Source organism: Antechinus flavipes, chromosome 1 (genome assembly GCF_016432865.1).
Source record: "Antechinus flavipes isolate AdamAnt ecotype Samford, QLD, Australia chromosome 1, AdamAnt_v2, whole genome shotgun sequence".
NCBI lineage: Eukaryota > Metazoa > Chordata > Mammalia > Dasyuromorphia > Dasyuridae > Antechinus > Antechinus flavipes.
In genome coordinates, this window is record NC_067398.1 from 699,088,712 (window position 1) to 699,110,056 (window position 21,345).

At 49.5% G+C, this 21,345-nt stretch overlaps 1 protein-coding gene across 4 annotated transcripts in view; it reads right to left on the reverse strand.

Annotated features, from left to right (window-relative positions):
• The window catches only part of RBM19 (RNA binding motif protein 19), a 161,314-nt gene that overhangs the window by 49,201 nt on the left and 90,768 nt on the right, over positions 1-21,345 (reverse strand). For all 4 annotated transcript variants that reach the window (XM_051972855.1, XM_051972856.1, XM_051972858.1 and 1 more), the window contains exons 22-23: positions 17,709-17,814; positions 554-674 (exon numbers count right to left, since the gene is read on the reverse strand). In XM_051972855.1, coding sequence (XP_051828815.1) covers positions 554-674; positions 17,709-17,814 — 227 coding nt within the window. The remainder of the gene's footprint in view (positions 1-553; positions 675-17,708; positions 17,815-21,345) is intronic.

Genomic DNA, 21,345 nt, shown 5'->3' on the forward strand with positions numbered 1-21,345 from the left:
GTCTCATAAAGTATCCTTCTGTGCATAGAGTGCTTTGTGGTCCAAAAAATAAATTGCTTTTGTAGTCATTGTACCATTTGGTCCTTGCTAAAATCATGTGAGAGAGGCCAGTGGTGCTGCCAGCACCAAGGCCAGCTCTCACACCCATACTGATCAGCACCAAGGTCAGCTCTCGTGCACAGGTCATCACCAAAGACCAGCTCTCACATCCACATGGGTCAGCACCAAGGGCAGGTCTCTCACACAGGTCAGCACCAAAGACCAGCTCTCACACCCACAAGAGTCAGCACCAAGGCCAGCTCTCACACCCACAATAATCAGCACCAAGGCCAGCTCTCACACTCCTGCAGGTCATCCAGATTGTGGGTAAAACTCCAGAGGAGATAGCCTTCTTCACTTCTGGATGGCTCTCATTGTTGGGGTGTTTTTCAATCTTGACCCAGGCAGATCTAGCTCCTTCGCTGGAGCAGGTGAAAGGCAGGAGTGGAAGATGGGCCTCAGCCCAGCAGGAGAAAGTTAAGTCACCAACACAGGAAAGCCACCAAAAACTTACCATGAAAATGCTGAGCTGTCTTCCGTCTCAAGGCCTGGACTGTCTCTTCTGTGTCTGCCCATTCTAGGACTAGTCTTCTGCCGTATAAATGGGTACTGTGGCACAGGGCATTGAAAGCTCTCTGTAAAAGGAAACAAGAGAAAATTCTGTTAGGTCAGACCATCACCTGTGCACTTATTTACTCTCCTCCCCTTCCTGCCCTGATTCAACCTCCACTCAATGCCATGGAAAGCTCCACAAAGTGCCCGCCATGAGTTCCTGCTCTCATGACATCAGATCTCCAAGGAGGATTTGGGCACGGTTGGGCATATCTATTTAATTAGCTGCTTATGTTCCTACAGAGAGAACTGCAAGTGACTGATTGACCAGTCAATATATCCACAGTCCAGGCCTGTAATTGGTGTCTGCTTGAAAGCAATCACCTTATTTCCCATGTTAAAATCCCAGTCACGGAGGGTGACCCCATTAGCTGAGCTCTTCTTCTGCTGGGGAAGGGCACCTCGACTTCACTGGGCAATAGAAGACTGCTGGCTGCAGGAGAGAGCATGACCTATGCTTAAATGTTCCCCTCTAACATAGTCACCACCATTTTTAGAAAGCATTTTCCTACTGAGGGGCTCAAAGTAAGTCTTCATCTAAAATGTTCCTGGGAGATTTGAGTATGAATTGGGGCTACTGCCTCCCATTATTCATATGGGAAACCGAGGCAGAGCAGTAGAGATTTGTCCAAGGATTGCCCTTTGATTCCCTTAGGATCATAGAACCAGAGGGACCATTTATTTTAACCCAATCATTAGGCAAAAGAAACCAAAGACTAAGGAGGTCAGGTGGACCAAGGTCATACAAAAGAACCCAAGAGTAGTAGGCAGTATTGTAATAGTAAGCCTATGCTTCCTAGCCACTGTACTTCTAGGCACTCTTAAGTCTTGTATCTGTCAGGCACTCAGCTTTGGTGACACAGAGACAGAACTAAAGAGATAGCTCTGGCATTTAAATCCTATTGGAAGTACAAAGCATCCAGGGAACATACGTAATAATTTGAGGAAGAGAAAGAGACAAGTCTGTGAATATCCAGTTTTTGTCACAATCAATTTTCTCAATAAACAGACACAGGTAAATAGAATTACTACCATATAGGAAGTCCTGATTTTTTTTTTCATGTTCAGAAAGGTTCCTCACAGTCTTCAAAAAACTTGACAATCACAGCCTTACCTAGGTGATCCAAGTTGAGCAATAGTCATGAAAGATGTATGTAGAGGGCTTGAAGTGCTTACTTAAAAGAGGGGAATGGAACTCTAAGAAATGGGGAGAGAACTCAGGATGTGAATAAGAATAAAGATACCTGACTAGCAAGAAGGGAGATGGGCTCGCTTAAGGTATGAGCACTAGTGAAAAGGGGATAGTACCCACTCACTGACAGGTAGCCACAAAGTTAGTAGGGAAACTAAGGCATGGAGGAGAGATGAGACTTTATCCTAAGTTATAAAGTGAGGAGGAAGAAGAACTAGGCCATAAGATCACAGATAAAGGATCTCAGAGATCACTTAGTCTAAGCTTATTTTAAAGATGAGGAAAGTGAATCTCACTTACTAAAGGTTCTGTGGCTAGTAAGTAATGGTAGGGATTTGAATATAAGATCTACACATTCAATTTAGACCTTTTCCCATTAAAATATATTCCCTGCAGCACAGGATCTTTTGAAAACCAGACCTCTGGGACAATGCAGTCTGTTGTTCTGTCAATGAAGAGGTCAATATGGCCAGGCAATTCATAGCTAATATGAGTGGTGAAAGTCATTTCAATAGCGTTTGAAGGTTTACAAAGCAATCTTGTATAAAGTGAGCAGTACAACTGTGATCACATCATTTTATAAGTAAGGGAATTTAAACAAACATTAGTGGAGGCAATATCATCAGAGAATACTATAGACCACCAAGACAGAAAGAGGAAATAGATGAGGAATCCAGGAAATACATTACAAATCAGGTACAAAGGCATGATGCATTACTGAGTGAGTAGGTGAGGAGGAAAGAGAGGTTTCAATTAACCTGACATAGACTAGAGGTTCTTTCTTCCAAAAGCACAGGAGGCAAACATTTCCTGATTGCTTTAATGATAATTTCATTCTTTAAAAAAAAAATAGGAACAAAATAAAAGGGGCGAAGAGAAACCAATTTTGTATTGGATTTTCCCCAAAAGGTTGTTAAAGACAAAAGGAATTTTGAAGGGAAGTCCCACTTTTTCTTAAGTGCTTAGAATAAAAGGAAAAAGTACACTGCAATCTAACATACTCCCTAGATTTGGAGAGAAAGGAGTTCTCATGGATTAGAATTCTACAGGAGAAATCAGTCTAGGAGGGAGAGGAAATTTCCATGGATGAAACAGTAAAGAGAATGAGAAAGATATAATGAGAAAGGCTAATGGGTGGGGGTGGGGAGAGGAGAATGATTTGTCTGAAGAAAATTGATGTGGATACACAGGAAACTCACCAGCCATCTCAGATGGAAGCAAAGCCAGGCAACAAAATATTAATCTAAAAGTATGCTATGAGTTTATAAAAATATATATAAATATAAATATTTGGTATATGTAATGATGGTATATAAAAATACCATCAGAAATGGTGAATCTTAGGACCGAAGTTGTCAAGGAAAGCCAAGTATTACAACAAATGTTTTTCCTTGTTTTTAGAGCTATAAATAAAGGAAAGAGAAGAACCCAAGAAGTGAGAGTTGGTAAAAAGATGTAACTGGTAACAGAGAAGGCAGAACAAAATAATTTTTATTTGGGTAGGTCCTTTGTGAGAAGGACGAAGGACCTTTGGGCTATTAAGAACAGATTAAAAATGGCCAATAGGGATATGATAATCCACAGCTCAGAAAGGAGACAGCAAGAGGCTACTAAAGTAAGCTGGATGTATCCAAGTTAGATGAACTACATCCTCCAATATTGGGGAGGGGGGAGGGAACTACTGGCAGATATAATTACTGAACCACTTTTGGTGATATTTTTAAAATCATGGAGAATAGGAGAGGCACTGCAGGGCTGGCAAATGAGGACAAATATTGTCCTAGTTTTCTAAAAAGGAAGATAATGAAGTCCACAAATTAGAAACCCAGTGAACTTGACTCTGATTTTTGGTATAACTGTAGAAGTTACTAGTAAGGAGAGGGTTAGCATCTTCTAAGTGCCAGATACTGTGCTAAACCCTTTAGACATCTTATCTCATGTGAATCTGCACAATAACCTTATGAGGTGGGTACCATTACAATTGCCATTTTACAACCGAGGAAACAGAGGTCAAGTGTCTGCCCAGGGTCATATCACTGGTAAATAACTAAGCCCAGATTTCACCTGGGTCTTCCAGGCTCTATCCATGGGCACCCAGTAGGAGCAAAATATATTTTTGTTGATTCACTGACAGTAACTTGTCCTGAGTCACACAGCTAATTGAAGCAGTTTTCGGGCCTGGAGCCCCACAATGCATCTTGGTGGAAGCCTGGGAGGCAAGAGGGAGAAGGCCCCAGGCAGGCCTGCTCCTTTTAAAAACTAGTCAGAGAGTTGTGTTAAAACAACACTGGAAGGGCCAGGTGCAGCAAACTTTTTTTTTTTTTTTAAATTTTAAAAACTCTTCTGGCTGCCAGCAGAGCCTCCACATTTTTTCCAGGCGGATATAAAAATGCATCTGGACTTGAATCCGAAATGGCCCATTCAGAGCTTTAAAACACACTCGCTCTCAGCTGTCACGGCAGGAGAATGGCTTGATCGAGAGAGCTTAGGTTTCAAGATGGGAAACAGAAATTGATTGGTAGCCTGGTGTTGCTGGCTCCCTGTCCTTCTGAGGACCCCAAGGAGTCTCCGTCCCCAGCGTGTGATAGTGGAGGGGAAGGCCAAGTGGCCACACTCCCTCAAGGACACCAAGCTGTTTCTTGTGGAATAGGCACGGAGGCTCTTGGGGGATCCTGCCTCAATCCATGAGCTGCCTGCCTTGACCACGGCTCTGACTCAGGCCCACGTGTACAGCAATTGTTCTTCCTAAGCAACCTGAACATAACGTACCCTAAGCATTCCAGCTTTGTTTTCAGGAGCCTCCTCCCTCCGCCCGCTCAATCTCCCTAGTTTGATGTGGCTTGTATTTGTTTGGGATTGAGCTTGTTCTGCTGACTTGCAATGGATGAACGATGAGAAGAAGCAAATTAGCCTTGACATTGGGAAAACCTTCCTAACGATGAGAAAGAGCTATTCAAATTAGAGCAGTAAGCCGGCAGCAGTGGCTCCTCTCTCCCTGGAGATCTTCAGGCAAAGGCAAGGGTTGGGTCAGAAGACATGGAAGAGGGTTCTGGAGTGGATGACATGGCCAGTTGACTGAAATTTGGAAACAGGAAGGTTTAGGGGCTCCAAACTCTAGACATAAACACCTTGTTTCAGGGACTTCCAGGTTTACTGATAGAGAGGAAAGAACATTCAGGAAAAACAGGGATTCAAATCTTAAAGTTGATGTTTAATAGCCACGTGACTGGGTGATCTCCTTCACCAGATCCAAAAAATGGAGATAAAACATTCCCAGCTTTTCTACAGCCCTCCTACGTGAGGCTTTTCTTTTTTCTTTCTTTCTTTTTTTTTTTGGTTATTGTTTTTTGCTGAGGCATTTGGGGTTAAGTGACTTGCCCAGGCTCACACAGCTAGGAAGTGTTAAGTGTCTGAGGCCAGATTTGAACTCAGGTCCTATGTGAAGCTTTTCTAATCCCTCAGTTGTTAGGATTCTCTACCTCCCCATTCTAACAGTACCTGGTATGGATTTTGGAGTTTCTCATCTGTCTCTAAAAGTCCTAAGAAAGGCCTGAAGACCAGATATGGGTGGGTATGAAATCTACTAGTATAAAAGACACTAATCACTCTGGGCCTCAATTAATTCAATTGTAAAATGGGAATGGGGATTTCCCCCCAAGGATCTGGGATCCTAGCATGCCTTCTGCCTGCTCGCTGTTAGTCTAAAACAGTCTCAGGGATTTCTCAGTATCTCACTCAAGGTATATGATGACCCAAACATTTTAAACTTCTTTACTCCCGTGCCCACATGGAGCAATATGAGATCATCTTTGTCTCTTATTATGACCATCAGCATTACAACTGAATTGATAAAGTGTCTCAAGGTTTGTAAAGTCCTTCAAAAATGAAACGACAGTTTCTTTGGGCAGGGAGGTGGTACAGTGCATAAAGTGCCAGGTCTGAGTTCAAATCTGGTCTCAATACTTCTTAGCTGTGTGATCCTGGGCAGGTCATGCCATACTGTTTGCCTCAGTTTCCTCATCTGTAAAATGAGCTGAAGGAGGGATGGCAAGTCACTCCAGTATATGCTAAGAAAACCCCAAATGGAATCCCAAAGAGCTGGACATCACTGAAAAGAGTCAATAACATACTCTTTTATCTAGGAACTTTTAGTGTGGGAACCTCTTCTGCCACGGTGGTCTGGGAGCATGAAGAGTTGACGTAACCTGCCCAAGGTGACACAGCTGATACGTTCGAGGAAGGACTCCAGAGTTGGCTCTCTACCCACCATGCTTGCACCTCTGCATAAACGAGCCGGGCTATTCTTTGGATAAGTGCAAGCCTAAGTAATATGGAAACTTGGATCTAGTTCAGCCCTAAGGGGTGGGTACTGCCATTAGGGGAGAAAATAAGGCCCCAGATTCCAATAAGTTAAGCTACATGAGGCTGGCCAGTTCATCCCTCCTATCAAGGGATCGGCATCTTTGTCTGTACACTGGGCAAGTGATAAGATGATCTTGAAAGTTCTCCTTCCTGCCCGGATATTCTCTGACAAAATACTGGCCCGTCTCTCTCCTCCATTCCTCGGTTTGACTGTGGGCCCCCGTCCAACCTTAGGGGGACCTCCTGCCTTGGCTCTGTGCAAGACATCTGGGATTTGATGGGCGGAGAGCTCAGAGAGGCCAATGTCTGCCTCCCTGGCCCTCTCCAGCGCCTCGTCTCTGACAGCCGCCGGCACCTGGATTTCAGCCTTCCTCATTGTCCTATTCCGATGAGCTCCTGAGATCAGCCCTTTCCAAGCTGGCTCCCGAATTCTATTTTGCCCTTTGGATTCGGAGGAAGGGGATCTGGTAAAAAGTCAGGCTGGCCTGAGGCTGGAAAGTGACTGTCCCTCTGAGACCATTCCTCAAGCGGAAGGAAGGCACAGGAGCCCTGCCATCCCAGCTCTGGGGCTGACCTTTTGCAGCTCTCCCCTGGGACCAGCCTCCCTTGCCTAGAATCAAATGCCATTGGAGGCCTTGGGCAAGAAACCGGTCCAGGAGCTGGGCACCTTGCTTTAAAGGGCCTGCATAAATCACAGGCTTTTAGACAGGGTTGAGAGGGGTCTTAAGAGACCACCTCCTCCATAACCCCCACTTCCATTTTACTGATGGTTTTCATATAACAAGAACCTCTAGGTATAATATCCCAGGGGAAGAAAATCTGCACACAAATCCCAAGAAATCCAAGGGCATTTTTTCTTCTTCTACCTTATCCCAAAGAACAGAGGGCTGGGCATAAAAGTCCGAACACCGGGGCTTCATTATTGGCCCTGTGACTAACTGGTTGTATGATGCTGGGTAAGTCACTATACTTCTCTAGCCTTCATCTCCAAGGGAGGGATTCAATCGAGATGCTTTTTGAGGTCTCTTCTGGCTCCCATGTTCTAGAATTGGGGGGGTGATGGAAGATATTGTTGTTTTCTCCTAAACTGTTCTTCCTCCTAATTTTCATCTGCTCGCTGGGAGCAGCAGCTCCTACCTGGAATGCATTACATACCACCTCTTAGAGAGAAGCAGGGCTCATCTCTACCCCCTTCTCCCCCCCACACCCTGAGGCAATTGGGGTTAAGTAACTTGCCCAGGGTCACACAGCCAGGAAGTGTTAAGTGTCTGAGACCAGATTTGAACTCAGGTCCTCCTGACTTCAGGGCTGGTGCTCTATCCACTGCACCTCCTAGCTGTCTCATGGTTCATCTCTTAGACTGTTCACCCTTCTCCTCATTTTGTGTTTTTCAGCCTTTCTTGGGTTTAAATCTAAGGGTCACATCTCCAACATTCATCCTCTTCTTTCTCTCTAATAGCTTACCTGCCAAGTTCTTGGGTTGCCATCTCTGCGCCATTCCTCACATTCACTCTGTCCTGGCTAACCCCAATTCTACTAGCTTCATTACCACCTTCCTAGACAGATCTTCTAATCACTCTCTTCCCCTTGCAGCCATCTTTCCTGGTTACTAAAATAATCTTTCTTATGCAGAGATTAGGACACACCAATCCAACTATCAAAAAAATCTTCAATGGCTCCCTATTACTTATTAAGCCAAGCAGGAACTCCTCTGCCTGGGATTCAAGGACCACCATAATCTGGTACTTCTCTACTCTAGAGACAGCTAATTGGAACGGTATAAAATGCTGGACTTGGAGTCAGCTCAAATACAGCCTCAGACACTTATAAACTCTGTGACTTTGGGCAAGTCATTATTTGCCTCAGTTTCCTAATCTGTAAAATGGAATAGTAATGGCATATACAGTCCAGGATTTTTGTGAGAATCAAGGAAAATAGTAATCGTAAAATTACTAATACACTATCTAGTACATAATAAGCACATTAACTATTATTATTATTATTAACTCTCCCTATCTGTCTCAATTTCCTCATCTATAAAATGGAGATAAAAGTACCTACCTCTCAGGGTTATTGTGAGGAACAAATGAAATATGTGTACAGTATTTGGAACACAATTGATGCTCAATAAATGCTTATTTCCTTCCTTCTTTCTATACTTATGTCACATTACTCACTTTTATGTCATGTTCTATTCTCCTATCCCTTTCCCTGAAAACTCTTACGCTCCTCTATGTCTCTGTACATTCAATTTCCTAGAATCTCTTCCCCTTCCCATCTTTAATGAAGAATAAAAATGTCACCTCCTCCAGGAAGCTTTTCTTCACCACACTCTCTCCAATAAGCTAATAATAGTTTTGCCCTTTGGCCCTCATGTGACAATTTGGTTTTCAATTTTTCTAATGTTTATATCATGTAATTTGGCATATTACAGCTCTGTTCTTTTAGTTGTTTTCCGGTAAGACCGTAATCTTATGAAGGCAGAGGGCCTGTTATCTAAAGTGTACATCTCCTCTAGTGTCTAGCACAATGTGTCCTGTATATAGTAGGTGTTAAATCAATGTTGGACTGGACAGGAAAGAGAATAGATTCAACAGTCTGGAGCTCAGTTTTTAGCGCTAAGACAACAATCCTAGAAATGATAATGATTAGGAGGTAGCTCCACGGGAATGAGGGGGGAAAAATGCTTGATTTCCTGCTGACTTTTCCACTCGCCCCAAGGGATCTGGAGGATCACTCTTCTAGAGGCAGTCCTAGCTATAGCCAGCCAAGAATCCTAGTCATGCAGGATCATGGCCAGACACCAAACCCTTCTGACAGTGAATAGAAGCGCTTCTGTCATCCCAGCCAGGCAAGAGCAGGACTTTGTTCTTCTTTCTCAATGAGTCTGACTCCCATCAAACCCCATCTGAGACTAATCTCCCAGCAAGCTACAGTTCCAGCTATGGTTGGATGCCAGGGAGCTCACTTTGGCCAATAAGGGCAAGATGGTCAAGGCAGAGAAAAAGCTAAACCAGCCTAGATGAGTGGGTGGGTATTTCTGGAAGGTGGGGTTGGGAATAATATGGCAAGGGGCTGTTTTCCCACTCAATCCCCATTTATTAAGTGCCTTCTAAGTCCAAGGTACTATGCTAGCAACTAGGGATAAGCAGAAAAAAGAAAGAACAGCAGCAAAAGCAAAACTGTTCCTTTCCTCTAGAAGCTGACATTTTGCTTCTGACATGTAGCAAGAATATTTTCTTGATAATAATGTACTTGGTATATCAAACACTCATTTTATGGCTGAATTTTGGTTGGATCCAAGTCCCTTTATTTGCCCAATGGGAAAACTAAGGCTCAGAGAGGTTACAGAGCTAAAGGCAGGACCAAGATTTGAATCCAGGTCCTCTGGGTCTGCTGTTTTGGCTCAGCTATTAGGTCATGGTCCTAACACTGATGTTCTTGGGTTAGGGAGTTAGAACACCATTAATCACTGACTAATTAACCATCAATCAATTTTTAGGGAGCATCCCCGAGGCATAAAGCCCAGTTCTAGGCACAGAGATACAAGTGATTTATGACCAGCCAAGGATCTGTGATTTTTCTGGTGATGTTCTCTACCAGTGTGGACATAAGCCATCTGTAATGGAGGAACAGAGCGGGTTGGGCATTTGCTCTGGTCTCTCAGGAGGGGGACTTGAATCTAGGCTTCTGTCACTCTAAGACCATTCCCAAGCTCCAGAACAGCAGGCAGCAGAGTGGGGATGGCAGCAAGGAGTTCTCAAGACCTGAAGAGGGAGAGACCACTTCTCACCCAAGACTCTTCGGCCTCCCGCGGACATCTCTTCTGGATGTTCCAGGAACAAGAAGACGGCAAACCAAATCCCTACTCTCCTAACTTAACCTCCTTTTTCCTTGCTCTGGAGAAACGGCAGCTGACATTGAGACAGGAAACGGGAAGAGACTCTGTCAGGCCTTAACGAATGGGGATTCTGCCCACATCGGCACTGTTTTATGCCTCCAACTGATGTGCTTTAAAGCTTAGGATCCGATGACAGGTCACAGTCTATAAAGGCCTTGGCTGAAACGGAGTCCCTGCTATGAAATGCAAGACCAGACATTCAAATCCATTTTCGTAAACTCACGTACACAACGGTGTTAATTGAAAAGTGTGAACAGAGCCCAAATTCAGGGCTTGTTATTCTTTCTTGTTGGCAATAATATGAGGAGACAGAACGGCTCCTTTCTCATCCTAGGTCTTTAGCTACCAAGACTTTCAGTGATTTCTAACTGGAAGCTAAGCTTCCTGAGGGCAGGCTGGGTGGGTGTACTTCTCCATAATGACTCCCACAAGTCTCTGCACACAGAAACGCTCTCTCTAGTGAGGGTTTTCCTGGCCCTAACCTTCCCAGCCAAGCAAATCCACCAACTCTCCATGACCTCACAAGTAGTGTCAAAAACACCATCTCTGCCCCTTGGGAGTTCCTACTCTATAGCCATTCAGGTTTGGGGGAAATACTCTTTATCTAACTCTCTCTCCCCTCCCTCTTTTTTTTTTTCCTGATTTCCTCTGTCTGTCTCTGTCTGTCTCTCAAATTGTCCAGTCCTTGAAATACAGAATTACAAACAGAGTCAGAATCATTCTAACAATGCTCCGGATAGATGTATCCCTCATTCCTGACCCTAGCAGAAAGCTCCTTGAGGTCAGGGACTGCTGTTTGACTAGCAAGGTGCTCAGTACATCATAGAAAGGATTGAACTGGCTGAAACGCATCCGTATAGAACACTACCATCTCTACAGGGGCTGGCTAGCCCTGGCTAGGGCGTTGGGACACAACGTCCAGCCCAAGTTCCCCGCTCCATCGCATTGCAGAAAAGTGAGAAATTAGGAAGTATAAATTAACCATCGAGACCCTGCAATTAAAGCTGCAGTTGTTTACCACAGTCAGAATAGCTCTTCCTGCCAATGCAAACAGCCATCCCGTCTCCCTACTGCCGACTCCCCCCCGAGTGTTTATTTAAGCCAACACATTGCTCTACTAATTGGATAACATTCCATGTGAAAATAGGCCTTTAAAACCACAGCAGCCGAGGCAAATAAAAACAGCTGTAACTGCAAAAGTACAAAGGAACGAAGACTCAAAAAAAAAAAAAAAAAGAAAGGCGCACAACGGAGAATGACTATTTTTTTTCCCCTGTGTTCTTGGGGTAGGTACTTTCTTCCCCATTCCTTCCCATCCACATGGCCTTTTCCTCTCTCACAGCTCAGACCTCTCTGGGCAAAGAGGGGAGGCCGGCTCCTAAGTGGGGTGGCTCATATGATACAGACTAACCTACCTGGCTCCCAACTCCTCTCTCACCTGGGGAGGAAGCCTGGCTGGGTGGGGCACGTGTCTGCCTCTGCTTCTGCCAGGTACTCTGGGTACAATCCACCGGAAGGTGGGTCTGTGGGCAATCAGAGGATTCAGCCAAGATCCTTGGGAGCAAGTAAGGCTGTCTAACCCTCCCTCCCCCCACCACATGCCCTCTGGTGCTTAACAGGAAGGGTAGGTTTCCCTGGGAGCTGTCCTTCTCAGTGAGAGCCAGCAACTCGGCCTCCTTCTAGCCTATCCGTTTCTGTAGAGTGGGGGGGCTGTTTGACCTGATGGTGCTTTAGAATCCAGGGGCATCAGGACCATTCTTCCCTCCACTGGTGCTCATATGCCTCACTCATAATGTGGAGGTGACCATGGGTTCTCAAAGGCTACACTGGCAGAGCACAAAGTCTGGAGGGGGTCTCTTCTAGCTGGAAGGGCTTTGAGAATGGGCCCAGTGTGTGCCTGCCAAATGGACCAGCCCGGTTAAATTCCAACAGGCTCATTAGCAGAGACTAGCAGGGGAAGAATTGGTCTGTGGAAGCATGAAAGAGCTACATCCTGCAGTGGGGGAGAGCATGGACAAAAACCATGGGTCTTCTCAAGTTGGGTGGTTTGTTCCCAGAGGATTCAGAAGCGCCGGAAAGCCCCCCAAAAGCCAACTGGTGCATCCCTCTTGCTTTACTGCTGAGAAAATCGAGAACCGAGGAAATGACTAGCTTAGCTGCAGATAGAGAATGAGCAGCAAAGCCAGGGTTTGAACCCTGGACTCCTAACCCAGCCCTCAGGCCTCCTTGGCCAGCTGGAGACAGAAGCTGTGGACTCCACGAGGGTCACAGCATTTGGCTTTTGTCTTTGTGAATTATGAGAGATCTGGAGGGGAGAAGCTATGAGCGAACCTATAGCATTACGTTACTTGATAGCATTATTACTTTGATAGAATGGAAAGAGTCATTATATGGATTTGGAGCTGAAGGAGCTGGATTTAAATCCTGGCTGTGCCACTTATTGTTACCTGTGTGACCTTGGGAAAACAACAGCATCTCGCCTCTTTCTTTCTCTTCTGTTCTTCCTCCCCTCCTCGCTCTCTTCTCCCCCTTCCTTTTCTCCCTCCCCTTGCTCTTTCCTTTCTTCCCCTTCCCTCTTTTCCTTTTTTCTCTTCCCTCTCTCCTTCCCTCCCTCACTGAGTGCTGGGGATACAACATTTATAAAGATAAGGTAAGTACAAGATGCTCGGAGGAAGGAGTGGGTTGTTTTGAGCCTTGCTAGGCTGTTACTCTTATAAGCAGTTGCCTGGTTACTCTGCATCCTCCCACTGCAGCCAGGGCTGAGCAGGTCGCTTGCAGAATCCGACGTCTGCATCCTGCGAGAAGGGAACACTGGGAGGCCTGACTGGGAGGACAGGAAGAGAGCAAGGCTCAGCCTCAGTTTCCCCATCTGGGGTTCCATGAGATAGCCTAAAACCATCTACTCATGGAATCAAAGACTTAGGGTCAAAAGGGACCTGAAGTAGTCAACTCCTGCATTCTGCCGACAGGGAAACTAAGGCCTGCAAGTTCAGGGACTTGTCCAAATTCCTAAGGAAGATTAAAGAAACAGGAGTCCCTCTCCCGGAGGGTGGGGGCCCGGGCAGGAGAGGGGCTTCTAAATGGGGACTGAGTGCCAGGGAGTCTGGGGACCCTGCTGCACCCTCTGAATGGGAATCATACGAGAGGGTTCCTCACATACTAGAAGGAATATGGGACCGGAGTCAGAAGAGCCTTGGGCTGAATCTTGCTTCAGACGTCCTGGGCCAATCTCTTTCCCTAAGTCTCAGTTCCCACATTTGTAAATGGGACAGAACCCGAGGTGATGGTCTCAGTCAGATGAGACTGCGTACACACCTTGTGTATGCACAGCAATGATGCTGGGCCAGTCATTGGAGCACCATGTTGCCCTCTGATGCCGGGCTGCCTCCCAGGCTCTCCATCAAGAAGGGGACAGCAGGCGGTGGGCAGGGTGCCGGGACCACCACGTGCCTCTGGCCTTCAGGTCCTCTGAGTGGGAAACGAGGGAGGCCGGCCCAGATGCTCCCTAAGCTTCTCTCTGGATCTGGAGTCAGACAGAGGGCCTGGGTGGGAATTCTGGTCCAGCAACCCATGAACCTGTTTGATGTCTGGGCTTTCCTCTGTCTATCTTTAGAGCCCCAAGGTTGACCCCCTAAGCTCCCACGCCCGTGCCTCTTCTCCAGCCTGTGCCCGAGCCCACCCAGGGCCCTTCTCACCCCCTCCCCTTAGCTCTGCTCAGGGCTCAGGGTCGCCGCATTTGCCGATGCTCGAAGCCAAGCTGGAACAAGGAGGCTCATTCAATAAACACGATGGACGGAGGACGTGGCCACCAGGAGACTCCCTTCAGGGAGGACAGAAAAAGCGGGGCACTGGAGGAGACCCCGGGGGAGGGATGCGAGCTGGGCACAAAGGAGGTTCCCATGGTCCTAGTCGGGCCAAGCCCTTGACCCCAAACACCATTAAGCAAAGGAAGAAGGGCTAGGGAATCGCTTTCCAGGAGAGCACAGAGAAACTGCCTGGGCGTGCGATGGTTTCTGGAGTTCTCTGGCAGAGAGGGGGTGTCTCTGGAATTCCCTGTGCTGACAGAAAAATGGCTTTGTTGTTTCCTACCCAATGTCTCAGCAGTCTAATGCTTCCTCTTCAAATTCACTCCCGCCCTAGAGCTAACTAGATATTTACAATATTCAGAGTTCTATTCACCAATATGCAGTGTGCGCTTTTCTATGGGTCATCGGAGAGCACTAAATGTTCCACTCAGAAGACAATCAAGTTCTTCAGACAGGCTCAGAGAAGGAGAGAGAAAAAGCAACAGAGGCTTCAGGAGAAGGAAAAAGAGCAAACGAATCTTTCTAGGAGTGAGGCACTCACCATGGGTCCTCACTCTATGCAAGCCTGGCTTGTTCAGGCGTGCTGTATAAAGGGACCCATTCCCAGTGCCGCCAGAGCCGGCCCTAGAGTGAAGAGATGCTGCCGCGACGACGGGTGAGGAGGCGCCGCGTCTGCGAACGCTGAGAGAGGGCACGTGGTGACCCTCCCCCGGGGGCTACCGACACCACTGCAATCCCCTCTTGGATTGCTTTTGTTCCCGGTGGCCCAGAAACCCAGGTAGGGAGGATGGGGTCGGGGGGTGGCCACCCCCACAGAACCAATGCAGAGGGAATCTCTGTGATGGCGGAACTCTCGGCTCAGAAAATAACATTCTCATTCTGAATGAGAATAAAGGACCTGAACACTATGGAAATTCCCCGAGATCCCTTAATGAAAGCTAAGAAAGGCTCCCCTGACTTTTTCAGATTGAGACCCCACTTCCTCTGCAAAGATCAGAAGTGACATTTCAATTCCGATACTTACTTAAGCTCTGGAAAAATGGAAAGCTAGAGACACTAACCTGAGTAGTCAACAAGTCTTTTCCCCTTAAAAACTGCATGAAGCATCTTTGGGGCACGTTTCATTCAGCCCTCCCACTTGAAAAGCGAGCAGCTCCCTCAAAGACTTACCTGATCAGCAATAAGTACTGATGGTTAGATGGATGCGTCTCCCGAGCAGGGGAGGCCCTTGGCGACTCAGACACAAGCATCTTGGGCAGCCCTTTAGGAAGGACCCTCTGCCCCTTGGACGATTTCAACCGTCTCCTGAGCATCCTCCCCCTTCCTTCTTATTTCCCCAATGGATCGTCTGGCCCTCAGCTCCCTGCTGCCCCTAGGAGGAACCGCCACTCCTTGGCTTGGCCCCAATTTGAGCCCTTCGTGGCCTGACTGGCTCATTTCCGGTGAGTCTAATGGCAGACCCACGGCCAAACCTGGCATTCCACCCCCCGCCTCCCAGCGCCATGGGCTCCCTTCCAGGCCCCGCTCTCGTGCCCCTTCCTGGAGGAGGCCTCTGCGGATCCTTCCTCAATTTGTTTGCACCCTCCCCCCCTCAGATTTAGCCTTTGTACGTGTGACACATCCCTCGAGTAGATGCTAAGCTCTGTGAGGCAGTGACTTGTGTCTGGGCGTCCCTAACCCTCAGACTAGTGCCCCAACGTGCAGCAGCTGAATTAAGAAAAAGTAAGTGCTTGGAGGACTGAAAGGCTGCCCCGAAGAGTCTGGAAGAGAAGACGGGGAGCGTTCACCCCAGACGGGGATCTGCTGAACGAGGCTGAGAGGGGAGGTCAGCCCCGGGAAGACGATTCAGCGGGGACAGAAGGCAGTATTTGGAGGATGCTGTGTAGGGGAGGTGAGAGAAAACTCAAGTCCCCTTGTTAGGGAGGAAGATGGTCATGAAGGTCTCTTCCAAATCTGCCCTTCTGTCATCTAATTCAAGCCCCATTTGCGGAAGGTGCATCTACTGTGAGCGAGGAAGTGGGGAAAGAAAGAAGGGAAGCCACCCGATAGTCTTACAGAACCAAGGAGTGGCTGAGGGAGTGTGGGAACAAGCCCCCAAACCCCAAAGCTGATTGTGCCTGGGGCTCAGGGCCACGGCTGGACGGCGCAGTGGTCGCTCTGCCCCGAGACCTCCCTGAGGCTCGCTGTCTTTGGTGGAGGCCAAAGGAGGGTCTCACGACAAGAAGGACCAGGAACAGATGTCCAGATGACCACTGGGAATACGTTCACAAAACGAGCCCTTGAATTCTAGTTGCTGAGACACAAGCAAGGATGACAAAGGCTACTGGAGAGCTGGCCAGGGGTTCCCCGCTGACGTCCCTGGCCAGTCTCATGGGTCCCCGGGCTCGCTCCCCCTGCTTCCCACAGCTAGGCCGGTGGGGGGCGGGAGGGGGGGGGTTGGGAGCCCTCCTGATGGGGGCTGCTGAGCACCTCTCTGAGAGACAAGAGAACGTCTTTCTGAGAGTCCGAGGTAGTCAGGGCTGGAAGGGCCCTAGGAGAAGAGACTATGAGGGTGAGGAAGGGACCCGGCACCCAGAATGTCACAGCTGGAAGAGAATACAAAATGTCGCCGCTCGGAGGGACCTGTAAGACCTGGAGGGGACTTGGACGCCCCCAACCCCAAGGCCTCATCGTTTGCTGGTGGAGGACACCAAAGCTCAGAGGAGGGAGGCAGCTGGCCCAAGGTGCCCTGATCGTCGGGGGCAGATCTGGGATGAGAGCCTGAGCCTCCTGACTGACACCAGGCTGCCCCCTGCTTCCTTGTGGAACCCTGAGCCGGGGCACGAAGCGCTGGCGGGGAGTGGTCAGTAACGCTTGGCTCCTTTTCCGACCAATGGAAATCCAGGCAGCAGCTCAGCCAGCTGTTCGCCCCCCAAAGCCGCTGCTGAGCCAGATGTTCATCTGCTACCCGTGGCAAGGGAGAAGCTGCGGCTGATGAAGCCAAACAGGAATTCAGGCAGATTGGCTCACTCTGAGGGGAGGAAGGGGCGGCAGCGCGGGCTCTCCGGGGCTCCCGAGCCGCTCTTCCCAAAGGCCCGGACATGGGCATGGGTGTGTGCGGGCCCACGGATGCGGGCACTGTGCGTCACAGCCCCGACCCGGCCTCCTGGAGCCCGGCGCTGTGCGACTCCCCGAAGTCAGCAAGGGAAAGGATGCGACGTAAGGGATGGTCTCTCCTAGGGTTGCCCTTCTTCCTTCCAACTCTAGGCTGGCTCCATCCTCGGCCCAGAGGGAACAAGGAGGAGCAGCGGGCAGACGTTAGCAGGAAGCACATTTAGGGTTGATTTTGGGGGAAAAGTACTGACAACGAGGATCAGAAATTCCGAGGAGGAAGCTCCCTGCTCCCCGCCTGTTCTACAGTAAAATGGGCTGCCTCAGGCAGGAAGGACCTTCAAATTTTTCTCCAGAACATGGGAGACTCCGTAATCCTGGGAAGCGGGGACAGTATCAGACGTGGGGGACTGGGGAATGTGCCAAGGCTGGAAAGCCTTGGATGCTAACACCGTGGCCGCCAACGGCTTGGGTGGACCTCGAAAAGGCCCTGGTGCTAGAAGAGCTGTCTCGATCCTCCTGCCTTCCCATCTCCAGCTTTTGTGGAAACTAACCCAATCGAGCTAGAAAACATAAAAAGCCAACCCGTGGCTGGGCCCCAGCTTGTCTACTGGGCTCCTTTCAAAGGGCCCGTGCGAACGGCCTCCCTGAGACTTAATAAAAAAGCGGAGGGACTAGGGAGTCGGTGCTGGCGCCGCGCTCTCACCTTGGCATCCTGCTTGGTTAGGAAGTCCACAAAGCCAAAGCCTCGGTGGGGGCCCGTTCCCGTCATCTTCTTTGGCAAACGGACCGTCTTCAGCTCCCCGAAGGTGCTAGGAACAAAAGGCAACACCCAGGACTTTACAAACCAAAGAACTCGGAAGGGAAAAGGAGGGAGGGGGAGAGGGAGAAAGGGAGAGCGGGGCGGGGCCTTGGTTCTCCTGAGTAATCCCCCAAGTTACCTGCAGCCCCACCTCACTTCTCTGGGGGCCCAGGCTGGGGGTGAAGAAGCCCCTCATCCCTCACTCCCCGCCCAGGTCCTGGAGGACGAGCAGTGGATGAGGAGGAGATTCTTCGAGGAGGCTGAGGGAGTCTCGTCAGTTCATCTGACGAGCAGAAAGCCGACACTCCTGCCAACCTGGCCTTTCCCTCCCCCGTTGTGGTAAATACACATTAGCGCACCGGGCTCTCCGAGAGCTCTCCGGCTCGGGGGCATCCTCGCCGCTGGGCTGGAGGCCTCCCATTTGCACACCGGGTCTGGGTCTGAGGCAATTCTGCCAGGAGTTCTGGGAGCTGTATTTAAATCGGCTTCTGCGGGCACGGCCTGTGTGGCTCCTGCTTATTGAGAAGTGATGGGCTTTGTTGCTCGGGGAAAGGGGTGGGGCTGTGGCCAGAGCCGGGGACTCACCCGTGGAACCCATCACCCATCCCACCCCGTGTTTCCCTGTGAAGCCCCCGAAGCCAAAGGCAGTCACAAAACTCCAGAGGGGCTGGGCTGAAACTGAAGGCGATTACACAGGAAACGCGGCCGATGACGCCTCCCTTGCCCATCTCCAGAAATTCTAGGACAAAAGGTCCGTGATTCCTTGGTGCCCGGGACCCTCCTCTCCTTTTCCTTCTCGCTCCTCCCCCCCGGCTCCCTTTTGATGTCCATTTATCAGACACACACACACACACACACACACACACACACACACACACACACACACACACTGCAAGCGATAAATACTTAATGTACACGGCATCACAAGAGATTAGTTATTTTATTTGAAAATCTACACACACTCGCCCGTGTTCACATGGACACACACACACACGCACACACATGCACACGCGTCTGAGATGCTGCAGGGCCAAAGAGCGATTGGGAATAAACACAGTAAAGGCCATAAATGCTCTCATGAAATGATATAAGCTAAATCCAGAGAGTTAACCCAGTGTACTGCCAGCATGACCAGGCATCTATCTACCCAATTTCCTAAGGCAGTATGGTGTGTAAATGTAGCATTATGAATCCTCAAAATGAATCTGCACGTCTCCTCTGAGCTTTCCCGTCTCCTTCCTTCCCATCCTCCCCGTACCCCCCCGGGCCCTTCTCTCTTCTTCTCTGGAAGCAACAGCCAAATAACAGAAGCTTCCCCAGGAGGGAGAGCGAGGCCGGGAGGCGGCCCGGGCCGTCCCAGCTGCGGCTTTCTCGGGGGCGCCGGCGGGGAGCCGGCGAGGGGCTTGGGGGAAGATGGAGGGCTGGGCGGTGGGAAAGGGCCTGCCAGGGAAGGCCGTGCTGGATGGGCTGGGGATGGAAACAGGAGGTCGGGCAGAAGCCCGCGCCCGAGCGCTCCAATACTGGCTTTATTCTGCCACCTAATGGCCACGTCTGCCCACAACAGACGAGCCTGCCGCCCTCCACCCGCAGCAGCTCGGGGGCTGGGGCTGCATTTTATGGGGGCACAGGGGGAACCCATGGCTTTCAGAGCCTTCGCAGGAGGATTCCAGCAAATAATCCCCCCACCCCTTTGCCCTTGCGATAATCAGCGATGTCACGGGCGAGGGGCACCTAAAGAGAGAATTGTGGAGGGCTGGTGGGCTCCCATTAATTCAGCACCTTCTGCTTTAAGAACTCGAGTATTTACATATTCAACGAAGGTCACTCTCAATGAGCTGGAAATGGCTCATCCCTGGTGGTGATGATTGAGGGAGGGCTCACCTGATCTTAGACTTAGAGCTGGGGGGGACCAACCTTCCCCCATTTGACAGGAGGAGAAACTGAGGCAGCAAGGAATGGCCACGGGGGCCCTTCCTGGTCCCACCGCCACGGAGGCTGGAAAGAGTCGCCAGCCACGGGGCTTCCATAGTGCTGCCGAAATGTACATCCAAGCCGCTAAAAACAAACCCAAAATAACCCCAAACTGGGCACGATGAATCCCCTCAACTTCTCCCTCTATTTCGGCTCCTCATCACCACGTCACAACCCACTGGCGTTTACAGGGCGCTACCATTTGTGAAGTCCTTAACACAGCATTTCAATTTGTCCTGAGAGACCCGGACTATTATTATCCCCATTTTACAGAAGAGGAAACTAAGGCAGGAAGAGTTCACCTCTTGTGAGCCCAAAGTCACAACCAGTATATGTGGCCACATCTGAACTCAGATCTCGGCTCCAGGGCTTCCGAGCTCACACTAAGTTTGTGACACTGTTGCGCAAGCCCCCTCGGTGTTTGGGGGCCTGGCCCCCGGGGTGGACCCGGGAGCCCTGGCTGCAAGTGCAGATTTCCTTCCGGCCCCTGCCGGCGTCTGGGAGGCCGGCCCAAGCTTGCACGGCTTTGCATGTCTGCGTGAAGGGGGGTGCCCGTCGGTTAATTCCGCATTCGATCCAGCACACAGCAGGCCGCTGGTACGCCATGCATGGCAAGTAGGTGAGGGTCCAGAGGACAGCAAGGAAAATAATTACGAGGTTGGAAAGATGTGCTGGAGAAAGTCTCCAGGACTGGGCTTATTTGCCCCGAAGAAAGGGCATCAGAGAAGGTCAGGGGTCTGGTGATGGCCGATGAAGGGCAGGTTGGGGGAACGAAAGGGGGACCTAGAAGCAGGAGACTGAGGGTCTCTAGCTCCCACTTTAACCAAAGTGAGCCCCGCGAGCACAGACAAGGAAGCCCCTTCCCCTCTCTGGGGCTCGGTTTGCTCTGTCAACTGAGGGGCTTGCCCAAGATGACCTCCGTGTTCCTTTGCAGCCTCTTGGTTCCCTTCTAGGTTTAGGAGCCTGCCGAGTCCCTCCTTCCCTCTTTCCCACCAAGAGCAGGACTAGAGAGAAAGGGCTGAAATAAAGACACCTAGGGGGTGAATTTGCCTTCTTAGGGAAGAGCTGCCAGCCCTAGGGCTAGGAGACCCTTAAATATGCTTCCAAAGCAATGAGGGACGTGAGATTTTCCCTAGTTGTGACACCCTAATTCCCTAGCTGTGCAAATAGGGTAGCCATCCCTTATTCCCCAGACAGACACTCCCGGAGGGGAGGCAGGGGGACGTTGTCCCAACAACCCCATCCCACATGCCCACATCACCCTGGGGCCACAGAGAGGGCTGGCCCTGGAGCCAGGAAGACCTGAACTCAACTATGGCTCCTGCCACGTATTAGCTGTATGATCCTGGCCAAGTCACGTGACCTCCCTGTGCCTCAGTGTCCTCATCTGCAAAAGGGGGACGATAACAGCCCCTGCCTTCCTGGGTGGTTATGATCCAATGAGAGAATATCTATAAAGCCCTTAGCCCAATATGTGACACATTGTAGGAGCTCTAGAATTATCAACTAGCAACATTATCACTACCATTACTACTACTATTATCACTATTATTATTATTATTACATCCAT